The sequence below is a fragment of the Dinoponera quadriceps genome, unplaced genomic scaffold (genome assembly GCF_001313825.1).
Source record: "Dinoponera quadriceps isolate SergipeBrazil2010 unplaced genomic scaffold, ASM131382v1 scaffold1169, whole genome shotgun sequence".
NCBI lineage: Eukaryota > Metazoa > Arthropoda > Insecta > Hymenoptera > Formicidae > Dinoponera > Dinoponera quadriceps.
In genome coordinates, this window is record NW_014555522.1 from 532,934 (window position 1) to 557,344 (window position 24,411).

At 44.8% G+C, this 24,411-nt stretch overlaps 1 protein-coding gene across 1 annotated transcript in view; it reads right to left on the reverse strand.

The window, feature by feature from the left end:
- LOC106744595 (dipeptidase 1) overlaps positions 1 to 24,411 on the reverse strand; it is an 88,357-nt gene that overhangs the window by 57,480 nt on the left and 6,466 nt on the right. The window contains exons 2-3 of the mRNA XM_014619510.1: positions 13,409 to 13,562; positions 55 to 187 (exon numbers count right to left, since the gene is read on the reverse strand). Coding sequence (XP_014474996.1) covers positions 55 to 187; positions 13,409 to 13,562 — 287 coding nt within the window. The remainder of the gene's footprint in view (positions 1 to 54; positions 188 to 13,408; positions 13,563 to 24,411) is intronic.

The window sequence follows — 24,411 nt, forward strand, 5'->3', positions numbered from 1 at the left end:
CCTGAGATCTTTTTATGTATGTGCGCGCGAACGTGCGCTGACAAAGGCGCGTACCTTCCGCTGTGGTAACGAGGACCATGCTTTCGGGATGCTTGTTGACCAATCGACGAATAAGGTCTATTTGTTCCAGGGCCAGCTGCACCGAGTCGAGATGCTGCGACGAGCAGGGCACGTAAGCGGACCAAAACTGCAAACACAAAGAAGCGGATGATATGGTGAGTCGAAGCACATATTAAAGCCATATTTCCTAATGCAAGCGTTTGTTTATTCTATTCAAGTAAAAATGTTTAGTTTTAAATAAAAATATGCATTTAAATCTTAAATATATTATTTCGTATTTTATATTTCAATGTAATGATTTCTTAAATTACTTAACAATCTTATTAAAGTGAAGTAAATTGTTTTCTAAGATTAAAATATTCAATTATCTATTAATATAAAGATGATCTAACAGTAAATATTTTCTAAAGCGAAAAAATATACCTCGATCCGAGTGGTTGTTCGTTTCAATTCGCGGCTGCCGCTTATCAGCATGGTAGTTATGCGTTTCGACAGTTGTATGTAAGAGAGTTGACGTACTCGCGTGTGAAACAATGTTAGTGTGTCACTACAGAGTTAATTTTTCTATCGAAGTGCGTTATTCAGCAAGGGACACGGTGAGACGCAAAGCCGTTTCATTGGTTATATATTATTTTAAGATATTAATGTATAACCAATGAAACGTTTTATGTCTTTCTGCGTCTGCTTGATGGGAAACGCATAAAATAAAATATAAGAAATGTTAATGTATGTGTTATCAGAGGAAAAACTCAACTGTGGGGACAGGAAGTTTTCTGTAGGAGATTTCAACCCAGTCAATTGTTCTTACTTATCTTATAACGTGCTTTTTCAACTTGCTGACTCGGCCCGACTTAGTAGAGTTAGATGCTAATTTAGATGCCGATTTAATTTAATTTAATTCAAATTTAGATTTCAATTTTTTAAATTTAAATTTTAGTTATAGCAGCGCGATTACTGGAACGCTGTTGAGTTGGATGGAATCAGTAAATCGAATATGTTATTAACCATTTAATATAATATATATTATATTTTCAATAATTTCGGTACGCTCAATATAATTAAGCTAATGTTCAAACGAATGCTTTTGGCCGCAGTAATATAGATATTATTTTTTTTGTATACTGCTTATTCAGTTACATAGTTAGAGATTTTTTTTATATGATATAGTAATTAATTAAGCAGTACGCGCGTCTGTGTTCTGCTCTGATTAATAATTATTTCTATAAGCAAATATTTAATACAGAATATATATATTTCTCTGACGTGAAGATACGTAATACACAATATATATATATATATATATTTCTCTGATATATGTATTCTGTATTACGTATTTGTTTCTTTCGATGCAACGTTTATAAATAAATACGCTGTGCATTTATAAATAAATACGCTGTGAATTTTCGACCTTACCTCATATTTGTGGATTTTCCGATATTTACTGCGAAAGCTACCCTGACGTATCGTCCTAAGCCGCATACAACAAACCAATGTAAACGAGATCGATCGCTATTTCGTTATTACATCACGAAAATTCGATATCAATGAACTTCATTGGATTCATTATGTTAATTATATGGCGACACGCGCTAACGCGATGCGTAGGCTGCGCTCGCGCCGCGAAGCTAAAATCGATATAAAAAGTGTTACGATTTATCGCGAGGGATTACCCATTCAATATTGGCGCGCGGGCGAGGTTACTCGCGTTTAAAACGCGATAACGTTTAATCGCATTCGTACTCTAATTACGAGAAATTTCTGACACATATAATACTCTGGCTTTAATCCGGCATCTGATAACGCTAGGAATAATTAAATGCATATTACGATAGTCTACAAACACGGGTCGATTTGCATTTTAAATAACCGGCTATCGCAGCGCCGATCGTAAATAACGGAAACCTTAAGAGACCTCGTCGCGATGCATTCAAAGCGAAAATACGACCGACCGCTTCTCCCCGGAATAATTTGACTAAATGCACCGCGTCCCTCTCGCTTAAGGTTATGCTCTGACGTTGCACGACATTTATGTGTGTGTGTATTGTATACTTGCGTTACCAAATAACTACCGGCGACTTCGGAAAAGACGCACGCGATGCGAGAGCCGCGCTACTCCCGCTCTTTCTCTCTGCCTTTTTAGCGGTCACGCGAGGTCGTCCCGCGCGATGCAATTAGCTCTCTCGCTCGTTTATGACGTCCGTCTGACGTTACGCAGGTCTTAGGCGCGTCCTCCGGCCGTTCACCGACGATCTCCTCGGCGACTCCCCCATCCATCGTGTTTTCGCCTCACGACGCGTTCTTCTTCCCTTCCTCCCATCTCGTTATTTTTCTCCCTTTTCTCTCGAAAGAAACGAGGAAACGTGATTAAGATGAGTTAATAAATTCCTAGCGAGAGAAGTAGCTGATCCTGTAGGACGATGACACCGTCGGAAGTAGGAAATGAGAAACGTTAAGCTCTCGCACCCCCGTCGGAGCAGCGGGGCGGTGTCTTATTTTAGCTACGAATTTTCCGCATTATACACAAGTGCGCGCATCCCGACCGGCGGCACATCGGCGAGAAGTTTTATTTAACAATGCGGGGAAAATTTATACCTGGAGCGTGAGGTCGCCGTTGCCCGTAAATCAACGTACGAAGGGGCGTATGAGGGTATACATTAGGTTTTTCCTGTCTTCGACGTTCTTCGGCGACTTCGGTGCGTGCGGTCGACGGGAATCGCACTTCGCGGAGGCGCGAGCGCGTCGTTAATAGCGATGACTTTAATCGCCCGCGTCGCCCGCGACCGTAATTAGCTTCGGAACGTCTGTATTTCGAGTGGTTGAGCCGCTTTCGCGGCGCGACGGTTAATTGCGACATGCAAATAATTCAACAGCACCGGCAAGCTGCGACCCGCCTATGCTCGCGGGAGACGCGGAGAAGCGTCGGCGCGGAAACCTTTAACTCGTAATTACTTTTGTATAACTACTTGGATAACTGCTGGCGGAGGTACCGTCGAAAAGAAACTCGCGGTCGCGCCGCCATCATGTACGTGTCGTACTTATTTGACAAGCGTGTTTGCAGCCCCGACGCGAGATTTTGGTTCTACATTAATCCCGCAAATTCCGTCCAACGCGAAGAACCGATGGAGAGAACTTGGAAAGATATTATATAAGTTATTTTCCATTATGTAGATGTTCTCTCCATATCAAGTCTTATAGAAAAGCTTGTCTCTGTATTATCTGCACTTTTATTGACATTGCACGGGGAAAAATTGTTTGCTGGCATATCAAATTCTTATTGTACGGTAAAAAAATGACTTGAACAACAAAAAATTTATTAGAAGTATTAATTGCTAATTATACCAACTACATTTTATTGCTGTCGCAACGCCGTTCTGCTAAAACAATAAAATTATTTTCTCTGCGTGAAAACAAATTTTTTTGTTGTCACTATAGTAATAAACGATTTACTGTACTGGCAAAAGTTTTTTTCGTGTGAGATTTTCTATGGGACCTCAAAATTTAAAAGGATTGAGATGGAAGAGATTGTAAGGATTGAGCATTATTAAATTATTAAAAAATAATTTTGCTGTTGTAGCAAAACTATCGTTACTATTGTGTATTTATTGTAACAGCATCAAAATTTAACTGGTATAACCAAATTAGGAAATTGTTCATAATTAGAGCAGAAACAATTTTGTTGCCAGGAAGATATTGTAGAAAAAATCGTTCGCCGAATGAATTTCTTTTCAGGATACGTTAATTTATTAGAACAAAATAGCGTTTTCTTACATTTATTAATTTGTTCTTACAGCAAAATAATTTGCAGATTCAGTAAAATAATCCACTGAATCCACTTAATATTCTTAGCAAATCGTTTTATAGTCCATACAGTAACTGATAGATTTTATCGTATAGCATATCGCATAACAAATTTGCTATGCCAGCAAATTATTTTTCTCCGTGTAGAGACATAAATCAACACTCGCTAGATTTACCATAGATTTTAAGGTTCAACTTGAGGCTCTTCGCATAAATACCACCGTGCGACGGTCCTGACAATTTCGATCGCCCGAAATATTCGGAATGTTTTAACAATGTTATGTTGTCATTTCTCGACCACCATATGTGCGTGCCATTCATAGACGAACGACGACATTTGGCAATTGACATTTGCCCTTTCTGCCGATTGTTTTAATTCTCTAGTGCGCCGCGTACGTGTGCCGAGTCTACGTTTCGAGCGTGCGAGAGATACACACATTGATACGACGCAGAGCGTGTGCCCTTTACAATTTCCATTGGGTAATTAAAATATTACGCAGACTTTTGAGACATTTAATCATACTATTTAATACTTTCCTCAGTGTCACGTTAATTAATATTCATTTCTCTATTTGAATTGTATCTACGTGAGTGTCAGTGTCACTATCAGTGCTACGATAAAATACCCAGGACAGCTAGGAACCGGATGCAGGACGTCGGGATACGGCCAGCGATACATCGTATATCATCAGATACACCAAATCATTTACTATAATTTACCGGGAGAATAGAAAGACTCCCCCGTGTAGGTCGGTATTCACACACAGTCCGTCATTATTTGATGAATAGTTGTTGTTTCGTGAAACTCTAATTATTTTTCGATCTGTACTATGAACAGTCTATAAACAGCCGCATAATAGTTGAATACGAATCTGTAATGTTTATGATATATTATCAATCAAAGATTGGATATATATATTATAATTATAAATTCGCCCTTTCAATCCAATATAAATTTTACAATTGTTGATTTATTTACATGATAATGTTGTATATTTATACGTCTAATAATGCTGATTTATACGTTTATAACATTGCTCGACATTATATGTGCCATTTTGAATTTTCCAACGCTTTTCATCACTTCTGTTTATCCTTTGTTATTATACTGAAATCAAATTTAAATCTCCATTGGTACACAGCATTATTGGATGCACAACTGTTATCCCTGCTTTTTAAATAACTCGTTTCTTTTCACCTATTTCGAATCTTTCACTCCTATTATAATTTGCCATGTTAATAAAATATATAGAATTCACACAACACGAAGAAAATGATAAAAACGATAACCGTTTGAATAATCCAAGTAGGATAATTATATGATATTATATCACGAGATTCTCCGTTGGTTTTTTACGTTCGGCAGGATTTGCAGGATTAATGTAGAAAAACTTTCGACTCGGGGTGCTAGATGTGGCACGAGACGCTTATGGTGTCAAATAAATCATTTAACGTATGGAAGTTATTGAAAAGTTGTCAGACGAAATATTATTTAATGAATAAAATCATACTCGTCCCTGTCTTTTTTTTTATTTACTTTCTTTTTCGCAATATATCGGCGAAAATATAGTCCGACGGTACGCGCGGACAGACGTTGTCGCGCGTTGATTTAAAATTGCATTCGCGTTATCGATAATCGCAATTCCTGGATATCTCAATTTCAAACGTCACGACGGGAGAAATCTTGATTACGGAAGACGAACAGAGCCGTAATCTGGCATCGGCGAAAATGCAAGGATATTAAGCGAAATATACCGACGTCTCTGTATTAGCGCACAATCGTTTCTTCCCTTTTCGGGGTACTGCGGGGAAGCCGTTACCGCGGCATTTTAGGTCAGATAGGTTCACAGAAGCTTGTCTCGGTATGCGTATACGTGGATGTGTCCGCACGTACACAGTGTATATGTACGTGTGCGAAGTTTCTTTTTCCTTCCGCGCCTCTAACACAGCCTCACGCAAGAAGGAGCAGTAGTCACGGCGAGTTTTAGGTCAGACGTTCGTAAAAATACCCTGCTCTCTCTCTCTCTCTCTCTGTCCGTCTTTCCGCGTACAGAACGTGTCGCGTCTACGATTCTACTTAAAGACGAGCTGTGGTTGTAAGGGTCGCTCTCTTCTCTTCTCGGCCGGTGGCGTCGAGCTGCGTTTTAGCAATTTTGGTGGCTATACGACGCGAACTGCTATTAAGACGGCCGTTTGAACTTACTCGAGAAGACCACTTCGCTGCGAGAGCTGCGAATGTGAAAATCGATTTAAAAGGTCCTTCTTCATCGCGTTACTTTAATACCGGTTGTCGGCTGATGTCGCGTAAGTTTCAGAGCTGTTTCGCATCGCGACGCGTAGACTTTGTGTAAATAATCCATCGCCGTCGAGTGCAAGCTGATTATCTACCGAATATGTGAGTTTTAGGAAAATATTACGGTCATTGGAATCTAAATAATACTTTGAATAGTTTTCGAAGCTTTGACACGATAAGGCAAAAATTATGTTATATTATTCTAATTAAATCATATTATCCTGTTCCATAACGAGTAAAATGCTGTTTACTAATAAATGTTATAAACCTCGTTATGACAGTTAAATTATATAAAAACAATTTTAATGTGAAATCTAATACCGTGTTGCATATTCTTACCATCATCCTAACTTTTAACGAGCGCTAATGTCTCGAAACTTTCGAAGAATTTCAACGTTTTCAAGGGAAGCTTTCTGGGCTTTCAAAGTTGTTAAGACCATTGAGTCTTCCAAGATTTTCAAGGTTTTTAAGAACTTACATCGAAGAGATGATTCCAAAAGTCTATTAGTGTAGCCTCTTATTAAATATAACAATTAAATCTCACTTAAATATTTCATAAATATAAATATAACAAAGCGAGAATCGTGGGAAACTGAAGATCAAGCGATTTGCTGCGTTGCGTTCGTAGCGATTTTATTGCCGTTAAAAGTTTCCGCGTGCGCTCGCTCGATATGCGTGAGATAATTGCATTTTCATTGTCATTGGTCTATCGGACTTATCGGACACGAAGACGTATATAACGAAAAGCCGGCAAAATAATAGAAATTTAATTTGTTCGCGGACATCGGCAAAAAATAAAGGCTGCACGTTTCGCCGTTGGCGCGTTGCTTGCGCTCTCCATCTTCCGCCTGTCTCTTCGTATTCCAGCTAAAATTCCGAAACAGCCGCGAGTGCGAGGGCGCGCGGGAACGTAAATTTCCCGCTTCTTGCGAATTGCTTCTCTCGCCGGTTCGAAGTTACACTGAAAGTGTAACGCGAATTCCCACCTCTAGAGCCCACCCTCCCACGCGATAAATCGGGGGAGCTTTGGCTCATCTCAAGTTGGAATGCACTTTCGTGATTTGTGATGTGCCGGAAGTGCCGAAGGTCTCTCGGGTCGACAGCCCGAGGGTTTCGAACGAAAGTAAGTACTTGTCGGGCGTACTCTTCGGATTCTGCGTCGCGTTAGTGTCGCACTGTGCACTGCTGTAATATCTCGTATGCGTATTGTCTCCTATTCTGTTTTCCATGTCCCTGCGAAATTACTTTGATTCTCTCCGTTTTGCCACGTGTACTCTAGTCAGAATTTTGATTTATCTTCGACCTGAAGGTTACATTTAACGCCCATTTTGGTACTCTGAATCCTATATAAACCTCGTTGGATTCTATTTAACCTATAGCTTCTATATATTAAAAGTCTGTAAATTCTACCTGGATTATTTGCTCCTTTCATGATAACTCTAAATCCTTCTTTTATGATATGACTAAACCAAATATGAGTAAATCAAAATTCTTTTTTTTTAACTATTTTTGAATCCTGTTACAATTAATTAAAATAATAAACATAGAAATTTAAGTATATTAAAATATAGTAAAATATGTAATATTGATAAGGAAGACAGGCAATATATATTCGTTCTTATGAAACAGAAATATTTTATTACATAATTATTGAAGATATATTTATTATTACAGTTTAATAATTACAGGAAGAATTACAAATTGTTAATGTAATCATTATTCAAGTTATTGTTGATTCACAGCAATACGAACGTATATTTCATTATTAATAATCATGCAAATACAAGCTGCAACAGTACTTTCAATAGGAATTAATTAAATATTATTTCATACACGATATTTATGTAAAAATAAGTATTGCTATCAAATGTAAAATTATCTGTTTGAATTTTCAATAATGAATATATTATCTTAATAAGATTAGATAAATAGATTAGGTTTCAAGGATCCGGAGGGTTTTATGAGGTTTTGTTGAAGTCCTCTGTAGAACTTACAAGTGACATTTTATGCATTTTCTATCATTTAGAGACGCCAATTAGGGACAAAATTTCTCTGTAAATTAAACTTACATTGATCTTTCAGAACCTATAAATGTTAGAAAATTCAAGCCGAATCGAAATTTTAAATTCCACATTAAATCTTCAAGTGGAAAAAACAGCAATAATTTCTCATTTGAGGTATTAAAGGAGCACAATAGAAAATCTTTAAAGACTTAATAACTTAATATAGATTTAAAGACTTAATATAGAATTAATTTAAACTTAATGTAGAATTAAAATTTCGACTCGGGTATCGATAACAGCGGCGACGGTCGCATAAAAGCGCCATTTAAATCGCGAAGGTCCATATCCCCGTTCCGAGACGTTACGTAAGATCCCCGTAAGTCGATGGCGCGCGATCAATGGTGAGTAACCTTCCACGGTGGATACCGTCAGCCCGTCTGAATTAACCAGGACAGTGATAGATCGAGGCGGGACTCGGTTTGGTAGCTGTATACATTCGGTATACCGTGTATGCGTTATGTATACGTTATGTGGATGCGTGTATGCGCGTCCGTCCCAATGGACATAACCGGGCGGTTATCCCTTTCGTCCTGACGTTGCCAGGCTGGATACCTTAAGGGATCCGTAGAGGTCGGCGCGTAATCTCCACGATGTAGTCTCTTTGAGGAACGCATTCCGTTTCTATCTCTTTTTAATGTATTCTTATTAACATCGCCCGAGAGTTTCGTCGATATTTAAGGGATAAAGTGAAAAGGGAGAGGTGTGATCACGATTGGAAAATTACGTTATTAATCAAAGTAATACAGTTTCGATTGCGAAATATAATCGCACGCGCGTGTCGTTCTCTGTTATTATTATTACACCACAGTGATACGCGTAATATCATCTTGCCTTTCTGCTGAGTATCGGTTGATTATGAAATTCTCCAGTTATCCCGCGTACCGCCAATTTTAATCGTTTTATTAATGCATCTCGCGGTACAAACGCGAGCTATTTACAAAAAGAAGCCCCGGCGTGCAATTACACTCGACTCGGCCATCGCTCGGCGCGGTCGCTCTATCGTCCTCATTATTTTTCCTCGTTATTACGCCGCGTGTTCGCGCGCACGAACGCGCGCCTTGCGATCGCGGATCGGCATTAATTATGAAAAATTGCTCGCAACGCGGTACGTCGCGCCCAGTAAACACGGGCGCGGTCGTGCGCGCTTTATTACATCATTATGCACGTCGTATTAATATCCCATCTAATAGCATTAATAATTTCATTGCACAGTGCGCGATGTTAAATGGCGCACATTTACGCTTATTCCCCTTAACAACGGGCGGAACGTTCGCTCGTTTGGCTTTCCCTCCTCACCTCCCTCTTTGCCCTTCCGTCTCTGAAGGTAAGCGGATGCCGCTTAACATTAAGGCATGAGCGATCAAGAACAGCGTCCCTTTTCGGAGCCTCCTTATTCCACATTGCGCTTTCACGAGGGTGACTTTTCGGATCAGCGATAGCGGCGCTAGTCCCCTTTATCATGGCTCACCACTTCGCCTACGGTTGCCATAACCGCGTCTAGACCGGTTCCTAATAGCGGGATCACCCCGAGACTGCCTTACTAACGAGAGTGGTGGTATTTTCAAAGGTCTCCCGAGAAATTTCCTTCCCTGCGACGGAGGTTATCGGGTGATCTTCGGCATTACGCTTTTATCCGACGCCTCTCCGGAAATACTCGATTTCTGAGGGAGCGTCCGCGGCTACAGTCCTACGACGGCTGAAAATTTCATGCCGGAGCAACCCGCCGCGATGTATTATTTATCTCTACCAGCAGCCTGTCGCTCGCGCTACCGCACCGTAGCGCGGAGTAACGTTCCCCGGTTAATTCGTAATGCGTCTTAACGGATATCATACAGCCGGAGTGCGGGAGAGCCGCTCCTCCTCGGCCGCTGCCGGTCTGAAAGGGCGCGCGGATTTACGGGCGACGCGCGCCACCTCTCGAAAATGAATATCGGCACTCGCGCGACCGAAATCCGGTAATCCTCTTCGTCCCCTCTTCCTCCCGCCCATCCTTTCCGATTTAATCCGGGGTTCGATGCATTTAAGAATGTATATAACGCGACGCGCGTACACGATCGATATCGGCTCCTAAATGGATTCGCGCGCTATATCGCCCCGTAACGGGTCTGTGGGACCGGTATACCCGCTATTACCGTGCCATTGAGTCGCATCGCTTATTTAATACGAGCCAAGATTCCCGTTTGAATGGACCTCGGGCTATATGCGCGGCCATGCTCCATCAAATTCGACGTTCGAGCGAGAAAGAATATCTTTACCTCCTCCTCTCTGCTCATCGCGCTTCTCCGCACGCGCCCTCCCTAAACTTCTATCAGAGACTAAGACTACTTTGCGTGCACATTGCGATTGTATTCGTCTTTATCCCCCCCCCCCGTTTCTTCTATGCTAACTCTCGACTATTCATTTCACGTATTCGAGAGCACGCTAGCTCACGCCGGGTAAACGCGCGCGCGTTTCACAAGTACCGTAAATAAATTCCCCGTCTCTTCTCCTTTTGAAGCTACTTCAGACGCAATAAACGCGCGGCGCACAAAGGGAAGTTTTTGATAATGAGGACGTTCCATATCGTGAGGTAACCGTTCCATATCGTGAGGTAACCGTCTCCATGCGAAGGAATTCGCGCAACGTCAGCCGAAGCGACATCGAGCGAATTCGAGTTATTTAGATATAACGTTCGTTTTAATTTTCACGTTTATATCTAATTGTGATCGACGCGTCACGAAGCTATTCAGCGACAAGTTGTTGAACTTTGTTAGACGTTTCTCCTTTTCCAATCTCTCTTTTTCCTCGCGGAACGAAGAGAGCTCTTGTAGAAACGTGTGTCTAAATATATATATATATATATATATATTGTCAGTTCATCGATCTTTCTTTTTCGCGGTTAGCTTTTTTTGCGGTCTTTTCACTCTTTCGTGTTCCCCGTCGAGTGTTCCGGGCTGTCTCGGGTGTGCGGTTAGAAGCCGGTGCTCGATAAACATCGACCGACTTCTTGGAAAGTTTCGCGCGCTATGTCGAAGTTTATTCGAAACGATACCGAACTGAACTGGTTCGAAAAGGATTTCCGTTGGATTAATCGAAGGTATTTCGGGGTAGTACGGAGAACTGGGAGGGAGACGGGAGCCAAACGTGTCGTGGTAAATTTTCGGCGGCACGTGAACGTCGGGCAACCGAAGGAAATTAATTGCCCAAGTTCGCCTCGATTTTCCTCGGGTCGTTAAAGAGCCGTTTCCGCCGTTAATTGAACCGAGAGGCGATTTTTTACGGTCAGATCTTAATTGCGATTTTAGATTAATCCCCGTTATTAACGATCGCGCCCGGCGGAAGCGCCGTGCCGCGCCGCGCGAGTGTAGCTTTATAGCTGCGATCGGAGAAAGGCCGAATTTATATTCGTTAAATTCACGGTCCAAGGAAGATCCGATCCTGCCGGTAATTCTGGATGACCGCGCTTGACTCGGAAGATTTCATCCACCGAGTAGTTTCGGAAGACACACGGCGCGGATAATTAATTTTTCTACTTCCGTAATGCCTCTGTTCTGCTGCCATTAAGACATATCGTATCGAACAGCTGATTTATGATTTATGTTTATCGTTTACTACTTGTTAACTTAATATTAAATGATTATTTATCTATTATAATTTGTTTAACATATCTTGTTGCGTCGTTACTATTCAAAAATATAATAATAATAACAATAATAATAATAATAAATTCAATATTATATGTTTGTGTCGTCGCTGTTTTATTAATTATTATTATTTATTTATATAAATTTGAGCAAGGCAGTAAAACTAGCTGTGCATTTTGGTCGATTTTAACATAGCATCTTCAATATTTTTCGACTCTGTACCCATTAGTGGCCAATAACAGAAACATTATTATTATTATATAACGAGAGATAGTGACGAGATTTCTTTTTCTCATGCGCGGCGTGTGTATTTTATAGTTTGTATTCCTCCGTCAAACGCACGTCTGGTACGTTTGTACGTACACGGCTGGGTTTTCCGGTTCAATTTTTTTTTGGAACGAAAATTTAATCGTACCTGTAGGATGGAAATCACGAGATATTCGCATCGTGATGTCCGCGAATCCGGTTTTTCGAGCTCGAGCACCGTCATGCGCTCGCGTTTCGTTAAACGTAGACGCGAAATCTTCGTAAAATCAATTAATTGTAATTAGGCGCGGTGCTGCCGCCGCTGCCTCTCTGCCGCTTGATTTATGACCGGACTACTATATCCAGCACGTTGTAAATTAATAATCCCCGTACAAAACAGGTAGCAACAGCGGCAACATTCGACGAACATTTAATTGCGATATCGGTGAACGACCAACTGCGCGCGGTTCTCAGAGCCGCCAGCCGCTTAAATTTAAATCAGGCCGAATTAACGTGACTTTAAATTAGTTATGATTGCCGATGACTCTGCAGGTCGGGTTTCGCGCGCGAACATTTAATTGCAATTTGACGGCGCCGGGCGGTCTCAAGGTGACATGCGATTCCGCATTTACACGGATTTAATTTTCGCTCTCTCGCGAGCTACGACGAACTCCCGGCAAAATCGCGTGTTAAGCCCTGGCTAATTGCGAAGCTCAGCTTTGGAAAACCGAGAAAGAGAGCCGGCGAGTAATTCGCGACGTTGTTATTTCACTTGGCTGTTCCGCGCGATTCCATACAACGTGAATTCTCGTCGATAATAAAGCGGATAAAATAAATTGCGAGCGTGCGGTATACAAAAATCATAGTCACGAAAAAGCGGAGGCACAGTGGAAGTACTACACGTCGACGTATAATACGTGCAATTAAAGCAATTAAAACTTTATCGAGGAGTCGTCAGTTACGCTTGATAAGCGACTTTACCGGGGTAATCCTCTTAGGAGTTTAATAATATTCTTGTCACATTTTTCACAAAGTATCTCGGCGAAGTCGAGTCACCGGCATCGTGGAACGTCGAGTCGACGCATCATAGGCACGCTGTTCTCAAAATCCGATCCACCACGCGACTCCCTGCCTCCTCGCCCGATTCCTCCGTTGGCATCGCGAGTATATTAAATGAGATTAATTGTTGCGAGATTGCGTGCTCTCAGTAACAAATGAAAAACTTCGGGCGTACGTTCAATCAGTTCCGCGATAGGGTCGGGCGAACTTCGACGAAGTAATAACTCCGGCCGAACTCTTGTTATTACCGTTATTATTAAACTCACCTGCGCTGCAACCATGCCCTCCTTCAATCTCCTGAGATCTGTATGGCTCCAGGCGCTTCGTGACCAAGGATGGGTGTCCCTTAGGTCATCAAAGCTGAACTCCCTCAGCTGGTTCTTCAGAAACTTCCGTATATTCCAGGGTAGGTCGTTGTGCCTGTAGGAAAGGAAGAAAAATCGATCGATATACACGCATTTATATATACATATATATGTATGTATGTATATACGTATGTATGTATGTATGCACGTCTGCATGTATGTATACGCGCGGCGTCCGAGATTTTTCCGCCTTTTAAACTTTTTAAGCTAAACATGGCACGCGCCGCACCGCGCGCAAAATAGTTGGATAAATTTATTCCGCTTGGAACATATGTCTTTTACGCGTGACATGGAATACATTTTGCAGTCGAAACTTCCTACCGAATGCTTCTTTTTCAATAAAGTTGTTTTACTGGGTTACACCGGCGCGCCCGGTTTGCCGAAGACAAAAAAACGGGAATAGAACGAAGCGTCGCGATGCTTACGGGAAACCACCGGCAACAAACAACCGGACTTCTGAATATCTCAGACTTTCCCGTCACGCGTCTCGGCTCTCTCGCGAAACGTATTTATTTTACTTTCAACGTACTCTCGAGCTCAAGTTTCGAGTTTTGTCACTCCCAGAGCGTTAAAACTCCACCCGAAAAAGAGGGAATATTCCGATGTCCTAATTTCGTTTCACTCCGCGGCCGAAGAAACTCCGGATAGTCCGAAGTTTAGTCTGTACAACACGGCGTTACTTGATGCTTAACTCCGCGCAACGTGGCGAGCTCCGCAACGCGGAGGATGGACCCTTGGTAGCCGCGTCAAACTTATTCCTCGCCAAGTTCCATCGGGCGGATGTTTCAAGGGAGGGACAAGAAACGCGTCTGCATTCTCGCCGGGAGGGCCGAGAGGTCGAGTTAATTCGCCGATAACGTTGAATACCGAAATTCTCTCTTTTCGCGGCGTATACGAGCGCGAGCCTCGCGTATCTTTACGCTCAGCCGGAAGCTGGAAATTCTTCGCGCGCACGGCTTTAATACGTTCCATTCGCGTTAACGAGAGTCTCCCGATAGCTGCGAGACGATAGTCGATAAAGCCGACAATCGCTCGCGCGTCGGTTCGCGAGCCGGAATTGACGGACTTGTCGCGTCGAAACGCCAAATATTCTTCGCATTTGCGGAATTTACTCTAATCGTAAGTCAGCAGACACCGACGGCATAGTTTGACGGAATTCCGCGCTCGATGCGCCCCGACAACGAAGGACCGCGCGCACGCTGGATGCGAGGGATGCTGTGTGTGTGTGTGTGTGTGTGTGCGTGCACATTGTTACCCCAACAAATCTGCCACGAATCAGCGATGGATCTGCCGACCGTTTGTAACCAACCACATCGTACCCTACCTACCTACCCTCTCCGGATGCACTTTGCATGCGGCGCGATAGGTGCCTAACTTCCAGCAGAATTAGATAACCAAACGAGCATTCGCGCGCGCGTACCATCGACCTTTCTTCCCCTCCTCTCGCTCACACCCCGTCCCCCTTCCACTGGACTCTCGAATAATAGTTCGATCATTTTCGGAACGCGCGACTGTGTAGGCAGCTCGCGAATGTTCGATCTGATTTAAATATAAAGGACGTGCGCCATTCTGGCCGACACCGCGCGATAGCAACTACGTTCAACTATCCTGGCTTTACGGGAGGATGGAGAGGGAGAGACGGGAGGAGGATCGAACAATTTTATTATCGTGGCGCAAACACAGAACGCGTTTGGTACACGGGCCGTTTTACCAAGAGAGCGTGCTCACGCTTTGAGTTATCGCCGAGCGCGGTGCTTTGTTGCTTACTCCGTTCTCGGGGAAAAAAGGATTTATCTCCCGACGCACGACGGCGCGGGGTTTTATGAATGTGGAAATAATTTCGGGATGGAGGCGAGGACGCGAGAATAAGGGAAGAGGGCAAGGAAGGAGGGCGAGAGAGGTAGGATAAATTTAGTAGGCCGCGGAGCCGGTAAGCCGTCTGCAAACGCATACGTATACTGGTCGGCTAAACAGATACAATGAGACTTCCTGTGTGCATAGAGAGACCGAGTCCTTTTGTCCATCGGATCGCCCATGCAGGATAGTGTGACCAAACGCCGGTAAAGCCCTTTGTTTCATGTGGTGCACGCAGCCTCGAGACACTCGCTGTATCGCCGGAGAAGCGTGCGAGAATATATCCATAAAATGTACTCGAACAAAGCGGTACAATTTCGTGCACAGCTCCGCGAGTTTCCGCGTACAATTAATCCCCCCCCGATCGACGTTGTTCCCTGATTCCGCCGCGGTGATTCTCCCTTCCTCTATTGCACACGCCGTCGCGCACGACGTGGCAACGCGCGCGCGGAGAATTTCGGGCCGACGTGTAATCGTCATTTAGCTCTCTCCGCGCGCCGGGTCGTCGCCCGTTACCAGCCGGACCAGCGCGGAAATTTTCGGTAATACGTAAGAGTGTTCGCGGATCTTGGCCGGCGGCCAAAATCGCGTGTTTTCATCCGTCGATGGCGAAACGTCACGGAAATTACCGCAGGCTTATCCGTCCCGCGACCACGAGGGGGGGGGGGGAGACAGGCTATCCGTGTAAGACGAGGGATTTATCAGATTTATCAGCAATTCGGCTCTTAATTTATTCACCCTTCACACGACAAAACGAGAGAGAGAGAGAGAGACCTCGCGTAAACGCTCGCGTTTATGAGCCTCATCATTATAAATTGGGCAGGGACTCACTTTTAATTGAATTTAGAATAGACCGTGGAAGCGTTACGGTGATTTACGGTTAGCGCGCGTTCCCGCTGCCGCGTTCCGCGAAAACGCGGTACAGTAATGATTATGAAGGTATTTCCGCGCTATTAAAGTACGTTTCCGTTAACTCCTCATGCATATTCAGAAGGGCGCGCCTAAGGGGCGAGATATATCCGACATTAATTTCGGCTTACGTATAGCACCGGAACTTCTGCACTTATGAAAATACAAGATTGCGAGGACCGTCCCGCGCTGGACGATTAAACGTTACGACCTTTTTTGAGAAAAGGTTCTCACGGAGAATTTTTCTACGGAAGAATCTCCTGCAATTTACCCCCCACGTCGGCGTCGCTCTCTGTAATTTCCAATTAATTAACCCGTACGTTTAACGTGGCACTGCCGAGGTCATTCCTATCCCGGCGATCATCGTCGTCGCTCGTGCGCGATAACCGACCGCTTGTCGATTGTGTATCTCGCGTGTGCGCGCAAATACCGATTGTGACGAGTTTCGTATTGACAGGCCGACATTTTTAGCGGTCAAACGTGAAATTTGATTGATCGATCGCGAGTAAAAATTAAACGACAGAGAGAGAGAGAGAGAAAGCGGAAAAGGCAAGCGCGTGTTGAACGAGCGAGGTCGAAGCGCGCGTTGAATCGCAAACACAAAGACGACGCGGAACAACGCGCGATACCGTAAAGTGCTGCGCACGGGCGAGCGTTTCCTAAGGTGTTAACCGTTTTATAGCCCAAGCTCGCGCATAACTCGCGCTTCGAACTAAACGGCACGGTTAATAATCGCGAGGGCATCTCCCCCGTACTTTTAAGTTCCGGCCCCGTGATTTCCTCATACATATTCAGGAAGGGATGCAACGCGCGCTCACTTGCTCGCTCGTTCGCGCACTTGAGAGCCGAGATAGCTCCGGTGTCGATTTCGCGAAACTGCCGACGAATTTTCGCCATTTGCCGAGGCGACGAGGGGTTACCGCGATCGCCGCTGAAGAGACGGGTGGGCGGTGAGCGGTGGTTAATTGGCAAAGCGCGATAAGGTGGCCGCCCCCTCTCCCCGTATATGCATATGAATGGCGAGTATTCCATTTGTACCGGCTAGGAGTTACGTTACGTTACCCAGAATGCAAATAAGTCTTCCGGTCCTGCGCTCCGCAGCCCGACACGGTCGGTCCTATATCGCCTTTGCAGGACGTACGTGGGACTTTGGCACGATCGTTTCCAGGGAGTTCCCACCGGCGATCGTCGTGCGATGCAGCTCAAAGTGGCCGTTAAAAATAATTTACCGAAGATCAACGTCCGGGCCGCATTTAGTCTCACGGACATTACGGCTTACTTTCCGCGGCCGGGCTGGCGCGCGACGCAACGCGGATTTTCCGGCCCCGCTTTCGCGCCAAACGCATTTAACGCTCTGACAAATCGCCTCGCCCGCGCGCGCGCGCTCGCCTCTTTTTGGAAACGTCAATCGCGGCTGAGCATACAGTGTGTCGGGATTATTCTTCGTTGAGCGATTTTTTCCCCACGACTTAACGTCAGCGCCGGTTTTGTTGGCGGGCGTGGAATATTTCACGTTCGCGCGCTATCAATAAATGTCAGCGAGTCAACGTCCCAAATGTGTTAAAAAAAGAGCCTAGAAGCGCTTTTCCCTATCGCATTACACGCGATGTACGTCCGGACTTTTGCGCGGAGATCGATCGGCGAAAATAAATGAGAATTGTGCGCGCTCGATCCAATTCGCTCGGCGATTACACCGCGACTTCGTTCTTTCCGATGCTACCCTCTCGCTCGCTCGCGCTGGATTCATAAAATCTAATCCGCCGCGCTAGTAGCCGCGGTCTAACCGGTAAACTTCGTTAGTACCTCTTTAAAGTTACCCCGCCTCCTGAAGAGACCAACTCGCAGCGTTTTAAGGCTTAATACGGCCCGTAACGGTGACAATTTATATCGCAGCCCCGCACTATTTGCGCGCTACGTCTCCATTACGTTATTAACGTTTTTATTAACCCTACCCTAGCGTATATACGCAAACGGTTACGGCGTCGTATATTCATATATTCATGAAACTCGCGAGGGATATGTTATGTCACATGGTGTGTAGAGGATTAAAAAATTTTCAACACATTGCCCGACGTTTTCGCGCCCGGATGATTTTATTACGGCCAAGCCCTCGTACGCGTACGTACGCGACGTGAAATTAAATTAATAATCAAGGGCAGCGACAAAAACACGCCTCACTCTCTCTTTCTTCCGGCGCAATTAAAATATGCGCCCACCATTCATCTTCCTTTCAGGTTTGTTCCTCGAAAAATCGACGAGCAACGCGTTTCGCGTACTCGCGCGCGCGGGACTATTTTCGATCGATTCCCGGAGTGACGCGCACACACCGGCGCTATTCGAGCGCGAGAATTAAGCTTCGCCTCGATACGATGTTTTCCCGCGGAAACGCGAAACTTCGGTCGTCCGAACGAAGCGAGGTAAGCAAATTTCCTCCAATTTCGCCATCCGTGAACGGGATGCGGAATCAATGGAATTCCGTGATGGCTGTTCCGTAAAAGTTTGCGCCGCCTGATTTTCGTCGTGCGCGGAGAAACGTCCCCCCAGGTTCGGACTTACCGCGTAGTTTTCAGTCACGTTTCGGGATCCTAGAACCAGATCCGATTTCAGAGAACGGTATCGGGTCCCCGAGAGGTCGACCCGGGAGCGCCGCATCCGACGCGTTCGAGCAACTCCGTGAAATCGAGTTACGCGTTGCTGGTACATTAACTCCGCCGGAAGTTGGTGTCTGTCGGTTCGTGCGCGCGTATATCGCGGACCGCGAACGTATCGCGCGGCGCGCCGAAAATTAACCTTACCGCATTCGCCGCTGACAATCGTCGTAGCATACGAAGATCCGTCTTCTCCGCTTCCTCCCCCATCCCGCCAGCTGCTCCTCCTACGAGGTATCTCTCCGAGTTTCGCGCGAACACTTAGTTCGTTTCTATCCGACGATCCTGCGGCCGGGAATATTCGCCGCTCTCCTCCCACCTACTCGCGCCACTACTCTCGTTCCTGCCCGATCCCGAGTATCTAACTATCGTCGCAACTACGACGATTTATCCAACGTATTCGCGGGTCCGCGTCCCATTAACTTTTCTCGCGTGTGCCAACCCTCCCGTCTGCGACTTCGTCATTCGTGTCTATATACCCTTTGCCTTCCTCTCTGCTAGTTTACCGTTTGCTCTCCTTTCCTCCTTCCCTCTCTCTTTGCTCCAGTCTACTTTCTCTATCTCTGTCTCTCACCATTTCTCTCGCCCTCGGCATTTCCTATGCGCTGCAAATTACTCCGTTAATCCGTCTACCGCGCAGTATCCGGAACGTTGGCCGAATGAGATCCCGGATTAGTAGCTGGCGTGTTTTTGCCCGAATTTCGGGCTGCCCTCGGTATGAGCGTCGCGCTCCATCTGTCTTCCGTCTCCCGTGCGAAATTTGCGGCGCGGGAACATCTCTCGGAAGAAACTTAATTAATTATCACGTCGACTGATTTTGATTAATGCGCCTTTTCTTTCCGAGCGAATCGCGCCGCGAACACGTCGATCCCCTCTACGTGACTCCCGATATATATTCCCCCCCACCTCCGGGCGCTTTTTTGTCAATCATTTGATTGAATCCGCGGTGACAAATTCGCCATTGTATCGCTCTGTAATCGGCGTAGCGGGAAATTGATGCGCCAGTGTTCCCACAGACGACTTTTAGAGCCGTCGACCATCAATCGAGCATATGAATTCTGGATTGGGAACGAAGAAGGATACGAAGGAGCGGATACGGGGTTGGAGGGTAGGAAGAGAAGGACTGTCCGCTGCTTTATAATGTGATCTCACGGTGACCGACCCTTCACAATTCCTCCGTTCCTTACAAATGGATTCAGTGGACGGTGCCAATAATCCGTTTCCATTCTTCCTCCCTTGAATTACTTCGTACAATGGCGGATTTAAAACGGAGGATATACGGAGGGAAGAACTTCGATCGTTATCAGACGGAGGTCGAGCGAACCTCCTTTCCATCCGCTCGTCAGCGCGTTAACGAACGAGCGAACGTTCGACGAAAGTTGCCATCCGAGTTCGGCGAGAGTCTGGCGACTTTGCAGCTCGTTAATAAAATCAATTATAACGGGGAAAGCAGGAAAAAATTAGCGAAGTCGTTTGAGGGCGTCCGCTGGAATTCCGCATTAACGAAGCCGATATCGAACTTTGCGTCTCGGCCACTACCGCTCATTAGGTCCCGACGCGACGCGTTTTTCACAAAATAAGATTTAATCGCCCTTTCGCACCGTCGCGTCCAATTTACTTCGCAAACAATACTTTATCCCGAGAGAACGGAAGGAAAAATAGACCCACAGGATAATATTAACGTAGAAATTGTTAAACAATTATACGTCGCTATGCACTCGCCTCGACTTTGGCGCGTTTTTGCTTTATTTCACACAATGTGCCGCGATCGTTGCGGATGCATTAGTTTCCGCTCGAAAAAATTTAATTGTTCGCTTGAATATTAAAAGCACAGTGTCGGATTTAAACTACGAGATTTCTGCGGGATTTAACCGTGGAACTGCGCTACACTCATCGCGGTCGACCCTTAGATCACGATTTGCTCGCGCACAACCGTTACTCGCAGGAAATGGAAATTGGCCGTCCATGCTCTAATCCGCGTCATTCTACAGACCGGATGCAGTTGTTGGGTCCCTGCAGGTGTTAGCTAGTTGCACCGGCCGACACGTTCGAAAGCTAACAGAATGAAGTTAAACGAAGTGGACTTGCGTGTCGATAGGAAATACTGGTCGCTGTTTCGATCCTCGCGGATGTGAGAGGGAATTAAAGCGCGTGTCGCGAACAGGCACACTGTGCATCAATAAAGGCAGCCCGCACCTAGACATTTCGTAAAGTTAGCGAGCGCGCTGGAAATGCGACCGCGCTGATGCCGAATCTTTTTTTTTTACCTTTCCTGCACAAACGCAATAAATAAAATGAATAATTCAGCAGGTACGACAGTTATAGATATTTCGATTGTTATTAGCTGAAGTAATTGCCGAACAAATGCAAATTATCTCGTTGATTTTACAACTCCATATAAAATGAAAACTAACGCGTGCATAATTATCTCTTCCCGCGTTTCTCGTCCGTTCATTTTCCGTGGTATTTCGAGCGATACGTTCGTTAGCTCCCGACTTTTTTCTCGTGCGGCCCTCGCGTTTTCGATTCCCTTCTTATCTCGATGCAGGTGAAAGTCAAAAAGAGAACACACCCCCTCATTTCCCATACCACCTCCTCTTTTCCCCGGCACATCCACGAAAGTGGAACGGGCGCGATGGTTCGATTGCATTCGATGAAATCGCTTGCAATCGGGCGACGGAATAGATTCGAAGTAAATTGGAAATGCCCCGCGTCTTCTTCTGATTTTTATTTTTATATACATACAAACGCTATAAAACAGGCGCGGAGGAGGTGGAGGAGGAGGAGGAGCCCGGAGACCGGATCCCATTGCGAAAGTACAGTTCGTTCGCCACGGCGAATGAGTTTCCTTCGCGTATTTTCCCGAAGGATCCGCACGCGCATGTGTTCGAGCTGCGGTAATCAGATATCGCGCGTTCGCCACGGTCGCGTGCAGTTTCGATAACGAATTTTTACGATTATTGCGATCGTAATCATCCCCCGGAACGTCGGTTCTGGAAAGAAAGTTACGGTCCCGTTGAATTTCCCTGATGCGAGAGAACGTGCACGCGACATCGTCTTCGTGAATCTTTTCTCTCCGCGTTTGACGGTCTTATATCTCGCTCGCCGTGCGAACGGTATCTTCCTTTTTTGAGTATATTTTCGCGGGAGTACAGTCAATCGGGAAGAATCGCGCGCGATAAAAGTAATACCGTGAGACTGTGGCGGGAGCACGGAGCTGCATCAGCGAGGAAAATTCCACGCTCCGCGGTGAGAGAGGAAAGTTCCCGGATAAATCGGCATCAAATTTTTATTTCGGCCTTTCGCGAAATTTCCGCTCTTTCTTATTGGCAACTCTCTTAATTTTTAAAGGGGTCGCGACCCACTGTATTTTTCGGGAGTACCCGGGAGAAATTTGCTTCGGAAAAAAATCTCCCGGTTTAACTTTTTCCGCATTTCGCTCCGCCGCATTTCCCACGAACCTCACCGCGCCGGAAGAAATTCACTCGCTGAACTTGTGTACGCGAACGCGTCTCGCTTGATATCGCGAAATTCTCCCTCTTCCCCTCTTCCGTCGTATGGAGACCTGCTGAAATTGCTCGCGTTTTCATTATTTCGGCGACATTAGCCCAATTTTGCTACTGGGAGCATACGCGCCTAATTACGGTACAAACGCGCTCGGCGGCCCGCTTTCACAAGCGCGCTGCGGAAGGGCGCAGCGTCGCCATTAAGTAGATCACATTTCAGCTCGAAATTTTCCGCGTGTGTAGGAAGGCGTGAAATTGCCCATTGGCCACGGGACGCGGCAGCGTAGTCCGTCGCGGCAAAAGGGGAGAACGCGAGGAACCTAATTGCAAATAATTAGAACCTCTCGGGACATTTTCGCGGCCGTCGCGGAAGGGAGCCCCGGAGAATGTTGCGGTCGGGCTGAACGGCCTGAACCGCCAACGTCGATTATACTCGCTATTCTTTCTCGCTCTGACGGCGGCGGCGACACTTTAACATTTTTCGGCGTGTGTAACACGGAGAGCTTCGATCGCCTACGTTTTCCCACGTTTCTGCATTTAACCCTTCGACCGCTTCTGAAAAGTCACACACATCGTAAGCAAGGTAATATTGACCCCGTGCGATTTTCTAGATTCCATATCTGAAAAACTGTAAAAGGAAAGATGTTGACAAAATTCTAGATTAAAGTGTAATTCTTCTACTTTATTTCTTCTACTTTAATACTAAAACCATCGACGATGCCATTTCGTCTTCGTTCAACTTGAAAATTGCTATAAATCCTACAGATTGTTGTATTGCTAATAGTTTTTCCTGACTTTCTATTATTTTAAATATGAATATAATCTCAATTAATGCAAATAATATTAAAATAACTCTTCAGTAACCGAAAATAAAAATAGGGGCCAAATTGGTACTTATAGCGGCTTTAGTATTAATGTTTGATCGTGCATTTATAGAAAATCAAATTTTAACTTACTGGAAAAAAATTTAAATTTGGACAGTGGTCTCACAAAAGGTAGTATTTTGCTTTGAAAAATCATAACTTCTTTATTTTCTATGAGTTTGATTTGCAATTGTAGGGCGATGAAGTTGAAAAATAGTTTTAACAGAAAAAATCTGATTCTAGTGCGCGTCCGAAAAGTATATTTTTGTTGAACTACTGAAGGAAAGATATTTTTCGAAGTGTCGAAAATAAGAGTTTTTACCGGAAAATATTTTTGTTGTGAATGTATTAAAAATAGTTTATCTCTTACTTGCAAAATGGAAACACATATCGTTTAAAAAAATAATAAATTATTTAAAATCCGCTTTGCAGGACGCGCTTGCATAGGTTATACGCTATCTGACTCCAATATGGCATTATTATTTATTATTTTCCGAAAAAATACATGTAATGACGATGCTTACTTACGTTTACACATGCATTTTCAACAAAAAAAATAGTTACATCAATTGTGGCGTCAAATTATGTATCGACTGTACACTATAGATCTAACTGATTCTGCGTCAAGCAAAACCTTCATAGCATCTAACGGACAGAACGACTCTCTAACGATTTTTCGAGGGTAGGAAAAATCCATAGATCACACACTTCTCTTCGCTATAGCTCTTCAAACACAACTCACTAGGTCTATCTGATCCAGAGTGCGGTCGAAGGGTTAAGCTCGGCGCAGTCCGACGTGGTCCGGTGTCTGGCGCGCCCGGGATTGCGAAGTGGGTAATTAAATATTTCCGCGCGGCGACGAAGGCTATAAACAGCGCGATATAACGAGGTAATTACGCCGGTTGGTCCATCGCGGTTATCGGGTTTATGGAGGCGTACTTCCGAGATCCGCGGAACGCCGCACCAATGCGGGAAACTCGTCGCCGGTTTAATTATACGACGGCGTCGTTAAGTTATTTCACTCGCGGATCCCGAATGTATCCGGCGGCGGGATTAAGAACCGCGTATTTCGGGTCCTTGGAGATATGGTAAAATTACAGCGCGACTCTCTTGTAATCGTCGTG